The 14,419-nt window shown below is 40.2% G+C and overlaps 1 protein-coding gene across 3 annotated transcripts in view; it reads right to left on the reverse strand.

Moving 5' to 3' along the window:
- Positions 1-187: 187 nt before the first annotated feature.
- TASOR (transcription activation suppressor) overlaps positions 188-14,419 on the reverse strand; it is a 30,411-nt gene continuing 16,179 nt past the window's right edge. Inside the window, exons 12-23 of one of the 3 annotated variants that reach the window (XM_034066294.1) lie at positions 14,300-14,372; positions 14,100-14,174; positions 12,035-12,733; positions 10,194-10,627; positions 8,976-9,117; positions 4,710-5,533; positions 3,884-4,006; positions 3,222-3,381; positions 2,471-2,579; positions 2,153-2,331; positions 1,914-2,072; positions 188-1,302 (exon numbers count right to left, since the gene is read on the reverse strand). In XM_034066294.1, the coding sequence (XP_033922185.1) occupies positions 782-1,302; positions 1,914-2,072; positions 2,153-2,331; positions 2,471-2,579; positions 3,222-3,381; positions 3,884-4,006; positions 4,710-5,533; positions 8,976-9,117; positions 10,194-10,627; positions 12,035-12,733; positions 14,100-14,174; positions 14,300-14,372 (3,498 nt within the window). In that variant the 3' untranslated portion in view covers positions 188-781. Of the gene's footprint in view, positions 1,566-1,913; positions 2,073-2,152; positions 2,332-2,470; positions 2,580-3,221; positions 3,382-3,883; positions 4,007-4,709; positions 5,657-8,975; positions 9,118-10,193; positions 10,628-12,034; positions 12,734-14,099; positions 14,175-14,299; positions 14,373-14,419 lie in introns of all 3 variants that reach the window. The other 2 variants (XM_034066293.1, XM_034066295.1) reach the window with 2 other exon arrangements.

The raw sequence follows: 14,419 nt of genomic DNA on the forward strand, positions 1-14,419 counted from the left end.
CTGTCCCCTCGGTACAGAAATTACAATGGCAAGATAAAGGTTGTGTGTGAGATGGCGCTGATGGTGCTGCAGCAAGCACAGAGCAGCCAAAGGAGACATGAGGATAATCACTGTTCCTCAAATAAAGTCTGGATGTGTTTCTCACAGGCTCTGAAATGAACATAAAAACCACGAACAAGGCAATGTGTTAGCAAGTCCCTTGTGCATTAAGAGTTTATTTCATTTTGTAATGGAACTGCACCATTGGTTACTCTGATTGAGGTATTTCGCCAAGATCCAGTCTCTAGGTCATTAACTACACTGACTTATAGTCACGTAAAAACATTTGTACAAAATCTGTGTCAAATAAATACACAAGTTTTGATATTTATGAAAAAAGTCAGTTGGATACTCTCAGAGTAAAAAAAAAGACAAAAAACCCAAAAACCAAACCTCACCGTTTCACATATTTTAGGCAAACATTCAGTTTTACAATTAAACAGACCCTCAAAAACAGAAGCCCAGGTACAGGTCAAATACAAATGTAGAAACTTAAAAGTGCCAACAAAGAAGATAATTCAAGTACAATAATGTTAGAAAATATATATATTTATTTCAATCTTCAGATGCTTCCAACAGGTACAGGCCCTCAGGCTTTAAATAAGACAAGAAAACATTTGAGATCAAGAACAAGAAACATTTTGTTCCAGAATAAAATAGAAATTGTTAATCCACCATTTTAGAAACAGAAAAGTCCACAGCAACTTACAAAAAGACACTTGTGAGTTTACTTCTGGGTGGATTATGACCTGGAAGAATCACAACTTGCATCCCAGCCACCAGGCGATGATGACTTCTCTGTATCCACACTCTGACTGTATGCAGATAGAAAATAGTTGCCCCCTTCTTGGTTTTGATTTGCAGATGAGAGTGGGTATGATCCCAGAAAAGTCTGATGAGTGAGAACATTAAAGTGGCTGAACTGATGGGACATGTTTAGCTGTCGGCGGTACACCTGGAAATTACTGAAAGGAGCTTGTTCAGCTGAACTGTGGCTTTCTCCTTTAGTAGAGCTTGTTGTAGAAACTGGAGCCATTGTCTGTATCTCTTCCAAGTCAGTTTTAGAAGTCTTTTCCAACAGGGCAATTGGTGCTGCAGGAGGTAACTCTCTAACTGTCAGACTGCTTTCTCTGCAGTCTGAACCCTTGGCCTGTGCCTGCACAGTTTCCACATGAGCATCACTGCAGATTTCTATTTGTGCTGTTTCATCCCCTGAATCCAGAGACATGTCCTCCTCATCCTTCTCATCATTTTCTACATTTTCTAGATTAGAAGACAGATAAAGTTCTGTTCTATTGGAATACACACTTTTGTTAGAAAAGCTATATACTACTCACAAAGTGTTATGCTTCAGGTCTGCAAGTCCAATATCACTTATGTCTTGGTCTTCAGCCAGTCAACACACACACGTAACCCTCTGTGTGACTGTCCAGTTATTCTGATGCTAAAGCTTCTGCACACTGTGTTCATGCTTAGTGTTGGGAAATCCCAACTCCCAGTTCCAAGGGGTTATGTCAAACCAGCATCTAAAGTTACAGCAGGTGAGTATGTAATCAGTCAGTTAAAGGAGTACAGTTACTAACAGCTCAGTTTCAAGTCCATTCCCCTCCTGAGAACAGAGGTTATACCACTCTGTCTACTTTCTCAAGCATCCTGCTAGGTAGGCTAGGAGCTATGTGTAACATCTACTCTGGTGCTCCAGCCCCACTGCTTTTCCCCCACCATTTATAGACTATAAAAAGAGTAGCTGTGAGTTGGGGTTTCTCCTCGCCAGCAGCAGTGTTCATTACAAGTGTATAGGTACCCTGTCCCCAGGCCCTCCACCCCACACCATCTAACTCAGTAAATAAAGTCTTAAGTGTGTTCCATATTACCTGATTGGGTTCCTTGAGCATCAGTGGGAGGAAGACTGTTCTCCTCAGTGATTGAGTTGTGATACCCAACAAGACTTTTAAAATTGTGCATGAAGTCATCGACAGCAGCAACGACTATTCCATTATCAACATAAACCGAAAGTGGTTTGAGATTCTTTTCTAAATACATAAAAAGAAGATTTTGTATTAATATTTGCACCTATTATCAAAAAAAGGGAGAGACACAGTCGTTACTTTACCTGTTAAGAAAACAACATGTCTCTGCTGTATGTTTTGAGCCTGAAGCCTGATAAGACAGTCCAACTCTGGGGCATTTCGAGTCTGAGAATCACAATTATGGTAGGACAGAATCTCAACCAAGTGCTGCTTTTGATAGGTGTTCAGAAGGCTCAGCAGGCTCAGGGCATTGGCATTCATCCTGTGATGGAAAAAGTGCACTGTTAGATACTTGATTTAATCTCAGTCTAAATATTAACAGAGTAAGTTCCACTTAACTGGGTGCTGGATAGTTAAAGCTGAAGCATTTTAACAGCTGGTAGTTGAAGAGCACTACTTACCTCCCCATCTCTTTAAGTTTCTTTTGTATTTTGCAGTGGACCTTCCACTGCCATTTCCCATCTGGGGTGTTGAGATCCTCCAAGAATTTTAAGAACTGTTTTAGTTTATCTGTTTTGGAGATATTGAACAGAAGTTACATTTTGTGGTATACAAACTGAACATAGTGCTTCAGCATACACATATACCTTGCTGTTTTAAAAGTGTAGTTATACAACTATGAACATTGGCCCAGGCTTCTGGATTTTCTTCCTAGCAGATCAACCAAGAACAGTATCCCAAAACTAAGGTGCTTTTTTTGCAAGTCAGATGCCTAACAGTGGTAAAAGCTGAATTCAGTCACAGCCTGACTTGCTAAAACAGCTATTTAAAAACCTGGTAACTGTTAAACTATTCCATTTCAGATGAAGTGGGAAAAAAACCCATAGGTTTTCAGTATTTTTTTCCTAGTAGATTTGTGGAGTGAGTGGTAGGGAGTGACAGGTTCCACATACGTAACCACACCATCTAATACAAACTGAGACAAGATCCTCAAGTCCCCATGTTTCCCAGAAACACGTTCTCCAAACCATCCACCAAGGGAAGGAAGAGACTGAATTAACCAAAGCTCTCCAACAACCTCACAAAAATGAGAGGACTTGGAAATTAGAAGATCTGATTCTTCCCTGTGGTGAGTGTGGCACCTCTCACATATACTGAATTGTTGGGCTTTCCTAGTCTGTGTTTTATAGCATCAGGAAGCATCCCACTTACCTGTAGTGATGGACTCTGGATTAAGGACAGATTCGTCTGACACAACAAAACCACCAGACACAAACAACTCATTGTAAGTGTGGTTTTTCACGTCATCCAGACTATCGACACCCGCAAAGCTGACACAGGAAAGCCTCTTCAAAGTTACTAGGCCAGGTATCTGTTTAAAACGTGAGAAAGCAGAGATGTACACCAAAGCTGATACAACACCAGCAACTACAGAACTTCTCTACTGAGCCGTAGCAAATATCAAACTGCAAAACGCATTTTCAAAGTGTAAGAGAGTTTTTTGTGCCTTGGGAGGTGCTCTCAAAACCACTGCATGAATGAAACAGTGGCAGCTCTGATGCTTCTGGGCACTTACAATAATGGCTTGTCCTGTCCAGCCCAGGCTCCTAAACCACAGCTACTGAGAATGCCTATAGTAACCTGACTTGCCGTTAAAGCAAACTCAGGCCTCTCTACAACTTTACAACTACTAAGAATAAACATGCATTAGCACATGTGGAGGTGGAAGCAGTTAGGGGTCTATGACAGACCAAAAGTAGTTATCTATCACAACCATTTCTGTTTCTTCAGCAGCTAAACACAGGGCATCCTGTGAGCCTGGCTCACTGTTTTAGCAACTGCTTTCTATAGTAGACATTTGTTTTGTGAAGTACCTTATGGATGAGGTTGGCGATGTCTTCATTTTGGATAATAATCAACAGTTTATCCAAATCAGCTCTTCTTTTAAGGAACTGCTCTGGATGGCACTCGGTGTTACCTAACTTTGTGAGATACTCCTAGCACCGCAGAAAGAGAAGGTTAGACAAAGTGAACAGGTAGTTCAGCCAAAACCATCCCCACATGATGACCACATCAACTAAGTTTTGCACTCAGGTCAGTCTTGGAGACACTGCTTTTCTTGTCCTTTCCATACAGTAGGCAGAAGGATGCAGCACACACAGATCAGCTGTTTCAGCAGTCAGTTGCTCTTTGCACATAAATGGCCAACTGTCAGTCTATTGAAACTGCTGAAGTTTTCAACTAAAGCCAGAAGTTTTTATTACTTCACTTTCAGCTTCAATCTTACACATATAAATACAGAAGAACAGTAACCTCAAAAATTACCTGTACTATTAACTGGATAGAAAGGAAAAAAACCCAAAGCATCAACTTCACATATATTCTTTCTAAAACGGTACCATCACATTTTTGCCCTTACCTTCCCTGCACCCCCCCCCCCCCCCCACACTTAAGGCCACCCCCTGGCAGTATCTTCAGAAAGAGCCAAACTACAACAGACTTCCATATAACTTAATATAAGCAAGACTACCTCAGAAGCTTGAAGAAGAACTGGGACAGGACAGCCTACTTTCACAATTCAACCTCTTCTGAAACAAGATTTCAGACTACCATATGTTTGCAAGTCCAGCTTTATACACTGTGATTTAAAATGTGCTCTAGACTATTTTAACATGAGAAGTTGAACTGGAACATACTTACCTTGATTTCTTTGCAGAGAACACTTTCCTTCTCTTCATGAATATAAAATTTCACAGTGTTTTTCTGTACGTCTTTAATAATTTTAACCAAACTGTTAAATACTTCAGGTTTTAACTGGCTTATGAAATCAGAAAAGGCTGGTTGGGTTGAAATGTTGAAATTGTCTGGGGATTTCTGTGTCTTTTCTGGCATCTCTGTCAGATCACCGCTGGAAGAGGTCTGCTCATCACATGTCACCGTGTCCTCTGTTCTAGCATTCACTTGATCTACTTCCTCCTTCCCTATGGGCAAGCTTGATGCACGCTGCTCGCTCGAATCCCCATCTTCCACCGTGTTATTACACACCAGCTCTGGGAGCACCGCCGGGTCAGAGTCCCTGCAAACGGGCAGTGTGTTGGGTGGAGGGTTCAGCACAGCGTTTCTGACCACTTCTGCTGGTTCAGGACTAGAACCAACTGGAGGGGTTTGTCTAATGCATGAAGACGACAAAATAACACTATGCAGCTTTTCATTCAGTGTCTCTATATATTCTTGGACAGAAACTTCCGATGCCTGTAAACAGATGTATTCAGAAAGTCTCATTATCCTCTCCTGGGCAGAGAAGACTGGTGTGAATATACCACTAACATAGGTGATATTCTTCTGCTGCAAAATCTCTTGAACCCTTCTTGCAAAGAGATTATATTCTTCTAATAGTGTAGTCTCTATTACTGCACTAATGGAATGCTTAGTTGAAAAAGGGTGGTCTGCTAGCCCACACTGATCTTCTAGTTTCTCCACTTGTCTTGCATAAAGCTCATCTTCCGTTGTCCCCTTTTGTGTGTCTGAAAATGGAGAGTATGGAAACTGATAATCAGAACTTCTCTGTCTATTTATTACCCGGGGGTCATTAGGAAAGGCATCCTTTGGCGGTAAACACACCAGTGGTTCTTCTGGTGATTTCAGACCTATATAGGAAGAGTTAATCATCACCATCTCGTGTTTGACAGTCATGCACAACTGATAACACTAAAACCTCCAAAACACAGTTTTAAAACTGCATTACTGTTGTGCCTCCCCCGCTAACCAACTTAAATCCAAAGACTCAGGTGTTACTGTTAGGTGAGGTACACAATCACAGCACATGTAATAGCTCCTAGGATGGCGAGACAATAAAGTCAACGTTTGCTCAGAAAGCAGAACATGAACAGTTATCTCAGAGATGACATCTGATTATGACAGACACTGCCTTCATTACACACACATTAAAAATCAAGCACAGTGACAAATTATTCACATCCTTTCATTTGGTACTAGGTCATAATCCTCAGACCTTCCAAGGGCTTTCTGCAGCCACACACTGCCCCAGGGAGTCAGGCTGCAAAGTGTGGGCTGCATGTCTGATCTTGCCACTGACAGCAGAAGGGTTTGGCTAAAAAAAGGCAAGACTTCAGTCCTATGGTAGTTACTGCTACACTGAATAATACATTGCATGGAGTGTTGAACACCCAGCATCATCCAAACCTCCAAACCCACATCTCACATCATGTCTGCAGCGCTCAGTTTTATCATCCACATTCAAAACTATGGTTTTGTTTGGTTTTAAACCAAATTGAACACTTTGTTGCAAGTAATGACACATATATACCCAGATATTTCAGATACATACAGGTATTCCTATACATATCTGTTCCATAAATGCTTCAAAGGAGGTTTCCTTTGTTAAATCTGTTTGAGGGGTTTGGCAGGGCATTACTATTCAGTAAATACAGTTGTAAGCGGAAAATCACATTTCTGGAACAGAAGCAATAACCAACATAATACAGTTTCTAGAAGTGTCATCTCCCTTAGGAGAGGCTGAGGGAGATGGGTCTCTAGCTTGGAGAAGAGGAGACTGAGGGGTGACCTCATCAGTGTTTACAGATATGTAAAGGGTGGGTGTCAGGATGATGGAGCTAGGCTTTTTTCAGTGATATCCACTGGTAGGACAAGGGGCAATGGGTGTAAACTGGAGCATAAGAGGTTCCATGTTAACATCAGGAAGAACTCCTTTACTGTGAGACTGACAGAGCACTGGAACAGGTTGCCCAGGGGGGTTGTGGAGTCTCCCTACGTTGGAGATATTCAAGGCCCGCCTGGACAAGTTCCTGTGTGATGTACTCTAGGTTACCCTGCTCTTGCAGGGGGTTGGACTCAATGATCTTTCGAGGTCCCTTCCAACCCTTGGGATTCTGGGATTCTTGTGTTCTGAAGAACTTGTGTTCTGAAGACTGAAGAACTTGGTACCAAATCACAATGTTAACAGAGTAAACTTAGTTCAAGCTCATTTCAGATATAAGGTACCTAAGAAGTGTTTTGTATCTCATTCTTCTTGAACTGCCCAACACTTACAAGCTCCCTCACTACTTGCAATCAAGGAATGTTGTACTTACTATAGAAGCAAATGTTAGTAAGAAGATTAAAAGCTATACTGTGGGGCTTTAAATTTGGGGCTGCCTTTGTAACTTTTTACATTTTGATACAGCTAATCAGCTGAATACCAGTGCTTAATCATAAAATGTTCTGTGGCTCTCCTCTCTGAACCCCCAATACAGCTGAAATTTCAAATCCTAAGGTTACTAAGAATAATCAATATCCCATCCACTCCTGATGTGATGGCAAGTTTCTGTACCAACTATATTAGGAAAAACCTTTTCAGGATATATATGATTCAGAACTGATTAGCTTTACTCTTCAGAGGTTACTATTTTAAGTTTAACAGAAAAAAAAACAAACTTTGTTTCAAAAACCAAAAGCCTTTGGTTTTACTACAAGGTTTTATTAAAACCATTCAGCAGAATTTAAGCAGAGAGGTATACTGCTGAATATGGAATCCTAAATGTTCCCTGACATGTAAACAAAAATGGATTGAATGAAAAAAAAGGATGATTTAAACTAAAGTTACCCTTTTTAAATTAAATTCTCTGAAGGTCCTTCATGGACCTAGACCTTTGGGTCACAAGCCTTCCCAGAAACAAATGCACAAGCAGGGAGCAGAAGCCTTGAGTGATATGGTTTAGTGTGAGGTGTCCCTGCCCATGGCAGGGGATAGGAACTTGATGATCTTAAGGTCCTTTCCAACTCTATTCTATGATCCTATGATTTCAAACATACTTCTTTTTTTCATAACATTTGTAGTGTCCAAGGTGCCTGTGCAATCTGTCAGTCAACTGACAAATCCTTGCATGAACTCCTACATCCAGCATCTATGATGCATTAGTTTTTAGATGCTAAATCATTCAGGTAACTAGTTATCTCAGCAACCATATCCTGCTGTGTATGCTCCTCCAGGAGTAAAAGAAACAATGTTCCATCCAAACAATTTCACAGTCTCCATACTCTGTTACTTTGCAAAATATCAGAACAGATTTTTGATGTTTGGCCCTGAAAAGTTTAGAAAGTATCATCCAGAATTACCCCATCATGTCATTAAAAGCCCTAAGAACAGTGTGAGGGGAAACCTGCTTTCCTAGTCCTCCTCCCTCCTCAGCCAAACAAGCAAAAGAGAGCTGCTGAGCTACACAACTGGGTGGAAGCAAGATATGTCCAAGAGACAGATTCCAGCATTCCTGGAATATGATCAGAAATCAGTCAGTTTGTACTCGGGAGAATGCAGTTAAAATTCTACTTGGATTTAGTCATAAAATGACTTGATTTGTAGCCTTGAATTTAGAGCTCTTGCTGACTATTCCTACAGCCCAGTTTTCACATGCTTCAAATTCATTCTGTTACACTCTCCCAAGACTTGACACTGCTGATTCATCAAGAAGGAGAACAAGATGCTTCTTCCACATGACTATTTAAGATTTAAATCCTTAGACAGGACAAAGACTTGGAAGCACTTCCAGCAGAAGAGCTTCGTGTAGTAAAAAGTAGGCTACTTTCTGTGAGAACACATTTCTCATTACTTTTGTGGATTAGAAGCTGCAGTTATCTGCCTATCCAATCTGTCAGCAGAACCTAGCAGGTTCAAACACTGAACTCAAAACAGTTATGTACTTCATCTGACAAATACTCAGATATTCACATTTCTACATTATGTCAGTATGCACCCAATGCAATACTCTCCACCAGCATCTGTTTTCATCCAGCGGATTTCTGCATTAACCAAATATCAGAAATAACTGCATAGTACATACACTTGTGTACCAACATGTAATCCAAGAATGGGATCTATGAAAAGTACAAACCTTTAGAGCAAGTTTTCTCTCACTATTTGTAGCAACAGATGAGTTAAACCCATCTTACCTGTAATTGGAATAAGTTTCCAGTGCATTCCAACTTCTGTGTTATTTGAGTTGGAACGCTTCTTGCGATGAACATGCTCTATAGGTGTAACAGGACAGGGACTGCAGTCCTCATAACTACTTACACTTCCAGTGCTTGTTTCCTAAAAAACAATAGACATTCTCAGCTCAAAGCTGTTTTTTCCTTTGGTAGCTGTTAAGCTTCTACATTCTGAACAGCTGACATCAAGAACATACCTGAGTTCACCAGATACTGGCAATCTTGCCATCAATCAAGTCAGGTCAAACTTGGACATGTTTACACCTGGTACTTATGTATTTTATTCACCTGTTTGGCAATTTCTAAGACAGATGTCTTTGCTGATGGGGTATCATTAAGTAACTAATACAGTCCTGACCACCTGTCTTAGAGCAGAGAAGCTGCGTGGGGCAGGGAAGAAAGGAGGCAAACAGGGGAAAAAAGTTAGGAAAACTGTCTGTTCCTTTGCCCTTTTCAGGCTCTTGTCTTGCAAGCTGACTAAATCCACGAGATGCTGGCATGACTGAGCAATTGCCTGCAACTAGTATTAAATACTTGAACTATTTCATTTCACATTCCAGATGGCTGGAAGCAAAACAGTGCAGAGAGTACAAGGTAGGACAAACCCTTTCATGACTCAGAAACAGGGCTTTGTTTCTAGGTATTGATAATAAAGATCATAGAACAACCACTCTACAGAGTATGGTGATTGAGCAAGCAGCTGTGGCATTCTGAATCCTAAGGACAAGAGCCTTCTTCAAAGGGTGTTCTGCCAGTTAGTTATATGCTGTCATGCAAAGCATGACATGTATATGGAACCCATATATACCAAGAGGGCACAGAGAGCACAAGGCATGCATTTAAATGCTCAGAACCTTTGAACTCTGCTCCCACTAAAACAAAATAAAGCCAATTCCCCACCCACCTTTAACATCCACAGAGCACTTCAAGCCTTCCACTATGCACATTCCTTAACACTTTTGCACTCAGACACTGCTGATATAGATATGTAAGGTGTCATATCCAAACCACCATCTCTGAGGTTTTCTTAATTATATCACAGAAAGAGTAGACAGAAGGAACCAGCAACACGTCTAGTGTTTAGAATATTTCCATATATGCTCCTATCAAACAAAAAAGCTTCTTCATGAAAATAGTATATTCATTATTTCCATCTACCTATGTGGCAGCTGCACTTACTTTTAAATGTAGTGTCTGTTCAAGGCCTACTTCATTAGCTGAAAGCTGCAGATCCACATCAACAGGGTAGGGCAAACATGCCACATCAGTTTCCAGTATCCCTGGGCTCTGTGGGTCCTTCAGATTTTCAGCCTGAGCAGTATTATGAAGCTCATGATCATCTCTGTCCTGTGCTGGAATGGATTCGTACTCATATTTTTGTCTCATATCCTCTTCATCACTGCTTAGTCCTAAAGTTTGATTTACAGATCGTGCCAACGATGAATCCAAGTGTCCTGCATTAGCCAGTGTTTCTAAAAGCAGTTTAATGAGGCCATGTGGGTCAGCAACAGCAGGGTCGGGTACATCCTGCTGCCTCAAGTCAGGATCATGTCCACCAAGACCCGTATTAACTGAGAAAGCAGCATGTGGCGAGTCCAAGGTTGTTCTGCCCGCTTAGAACAGGGAGAAGGGAAGAGTAATCCATTATTAACTTATCAAAGAAAAGCAAAACCAGATTTCCATCCCCCAACACCAGCCACATACCCACAGTCTTACAGAACAGCATCAGTTCATATACTGCACAGGCACCTATTTTCCTAATAAGAAATTTTAAACAGGTAGATGTTGATAAAAAAGCAGTTTCTAAAGCTAACAGCCTCTCCCAGGTAAATAAATGGGGGGCAGGGGGGGTTAGGTCACTCAATAACACACTATTTTATGCCTTAATAGAAGTCACATACCATGATCTACATATTTTATGGACACCCTCTAAAAGTCTCCATCACTTGCTGAAAGAAAAAGATTAGTTTGTGTAAAATATTTACTTTTCTCCGTGCTATCAGTGTTGTTCCAAAAGCTGATGAGTATCTTAACATGTAACCTCGTAAGTTATCTTAGACTAAGCACAATTCTAAACCATCATCACACCTATTTATAGGAAACATAATTTTACAACAGGGTTGTTATCCTCATCCCCTTGGATGAGTAAATGCCACAGGTATTTATTTATTCTTCTTGGGAAGAGACTTGTAGTATACAAGTACCTGATGAACCCCTAACCCATTTATCACATGTGGAAATACAGAATCTAATCATGTTTAGATACTTAAGATCTTTTGTCCCTCTCAAAAGGGAAACTTATTCCTAAAATCAGCCACTTCATCTTCCAAAGTGATTCACATACACAGGAATGATCAGTGCAAATTCCACCATGTTGAGCACTCTTCTCCCCCAGGTTTTCTCCTGAAGGAGGCCTGGCTCACTGCCTTGGGAAAAGGGTCAGGGAAACAAATCAAAGACTTGGGCTTTTTTTGTTTCCCTAAGTATCAGATGATACCTGTGGTAATTATCTGAGACTCAGATGGAGATGATTTCATATACATGGTAACTCAACCCTATTAGGTTGTTTCCTCAGTCCCACTACACACATTCCTGGCTATTTAAAAATTTAACTGTGCTCATGCTGAGAAGTTTCATCCTCCCCTTCAACCTAACTTCAACAGGATTACAGCAATCCCTAAAGTCAAACTCTGCAAAAGACATCATGATATCAAGTCTGCTTAGTGAGTACTCTACAGGAGAAAGCACAGTTCCACAAGCTAAGCTCTGGAAGTCTGCCCTCTTTCCAAAGAGGCAGAACAAAAGCAGCTTCCATGACAACTGCTGTTAACTTGTCTCCTACAAAGAGGCAACCTACATAAAAATCAACTTGATCTCTATTCATAGAGCTCAGGTCAATGTCTAAGTGAACCACCATGCATTAAAATATCCACAGCATGTAAAACACATTTAACCTATACAGATAATTAAATACACTTTAAATTGCAGTGTTTGAAGAGGAACTCCAAACACTAACTTACCTTCGTACTGACAAGTATTCTCTGCTGATTCACTCATTTTTAAGTATTTCCTCAAACTTCCAGACTCTTTTTCCAGCTTCCTTTTCAGACTGTTTCTATTTCTAGGGTCTTCAGAATCAGAATCTCCACTTGAGGTTTTTTTCCTGCTCTGGATTAAGTTAATAAGTTCTTTGAGTCTATCAGGATCATAATCTCCAGAATGAGACAGTTTTCTCTTGGCTTCATATTTTGCACGGATTCTTTTCCTTATTCTTGCATTGGCAAAATTGGAATCTTCTGCGACTTCATAATCTGACATGGGACTGAAGTGCTGATACTTCTGATTCCCTCCCATCAGTTCCACAGCTCTAGAAACAGGCAGCTGATAGGCCTCACAACCAAAAATATAGTTTTGCAAGGAACCGTCAATATGAGATTTATTTTTTGGAGCAGAATAAAGGAATTTCTTTTCATCCAGCCGCGATTCATACCGATATAATACAAATTCTCTATGTTTTCCAGAGCCACTAGAGTCTCTTTTCAAATACTCATGTATATACTTTTCCACAACAGCATTGAAATCTGCAGTAGTGTCTTTACGAGACTGGATTAAAGCGAAATGTAGAGACTGAATAAACTTTGTGAATTCTGGAATGATTTCCTGATTTTCATGCATGGTAGCTGAGTTTTTCTGTGCTCCAGACAGAACACCTCTTTGTGCTGCCATAGGAGAAAACGGAATTCACAATTAAAGATCAAATTATAAAGTTACAAATAAATTACGACTAGTTAGCAATATTCTGTGTTATACGTTATTTGGTGAAAGACAGTTTGGAAATAGCCCAAAAGCCAGAAGAATGATATTTTTGGAAGGAAGGTAACCATCTATAAAGCCTACTTACAAGTCGACCTACAGATAGTCATGATAAACTGCTCACTTTCATAATTCTGTGGTAACCTATATCCTAGATACACATAAACCACTCCAGTGACCCTTCTAGAAGGCCACTTCAAAGGCTTACTAAGGTTTGCTATGAAGCAACCTAACAGCTCCTGGAAGAAACAAAAGTATTACTCCTTCCTATGCAGTCCTGATGCATTCATGCTGCTTCTAAGCTCACTGGACCCCTACAAAATGATTCAGCTTAGTAACCCCCCAGAAACCTACACAGCCTTTTCCATTCCTTTCCAAAGCAATACAACTCATTAAATCAAAGAGATGCAACTGGAGCAATCTGACCCTCCTTCCAATCACAGACTGAAACTTTTCTTCATTCAGCCACTGGAGTACCCTGAAGACTCAAACCAGTGATTAAGCTTGTGTGAAATGTCATCTTGTATAATATTCCCTCTTACCCAATCTAACATGGACTGAATTTTCCCAATTGTTAATTGTATAAGAAAAATGTAAGGGGTTATTAAAATCAGAAATAGAGACATAAGAACCTAAGAAGCTGCCAGGATGTTGGACAAGAACTTCTTTGTAAACGTGAAACACCTAGGAAGAGCTGTGTCTTGATAATATCACTTCTAACTAACAAGAGTCCAAAGAGACTGCACTCTGCTGCTAGTAGCAACTATGGCAAATTTCAACTGTAAAAGATTAAAGTTTGATCCCAAAGCCAAGTTCCTGTAGTTATCTGTTATTACTTCATTGTATCATTATGTTCTTTGCTCTTTTACTCAGATTTTGGTACACAGCCCAATGCAAAAAAAACTCAAAAACAAACCAAAAAACCAAACAGGTACACTGAATGAAGACTAATATGTTTTGACATTAAAGAAAGCCCTCAAACCTCTTCAGTGCAATGCTACTGATGCTCAGTTCTACTAGAATATACAGTCAAAAGACAGTGGAATAAAGTTTTGCTTTCTCAAACATGAACAAAAAGAACCTAAAATATGTTATTTAATAACTGCTTTCATGAACAACTGCTTTTTGAACACCATCACCATGACTATAACCAATGCAAACTGTTATTCCTAGTTTACACTTACAGGGGATAACACTACAGGGTCTTCAACACAATCTAAACTACATTTAAATAAGCATGTACACACCACTCTTAGCAGTGACCAAACTTACCTGCATTCACTATACCTCTAGGTTCTGGGAACAGAAACAATGCATGCAGCATGCGAGGCCGTCCAGTTTGATGGTCTAGAAGGCAAGAAATAAGACCAGTTGACAGGACCACCACTGTGCTTCAAAATCTGGTACTCAAAAACCCACTAAAAGAAAAAAACAAAACCAACTCAAAACCAAAACACCCCAGATATACATACCATAAGGGGATATCATTTGCCAAGGAGAGAGAAGAAAAAGGAATCCTCTGTCCAGTAGTGGTTTCACAAGAACCTGTTTTCAACCAAAAAGAGGATATGGTATCAAGCACAGATATACAT

The sequence above is a fragment of the Melopsittacus undulatus genome, chromosome 9 (assembly GCF_012275295.1).
Source record: "Melopsittacus undulatus isolate bMelUnd1 chromosome 9, bMelUnd1.mat.Z, whole genome shotgun sequence".
NCBI classification, from domain to species: Eukaryota; Metazoa; Chordata; class Aves; order Psittaciformes; family Psittaculidae; genus Melopsittacus; species Melopsittacus undulatus.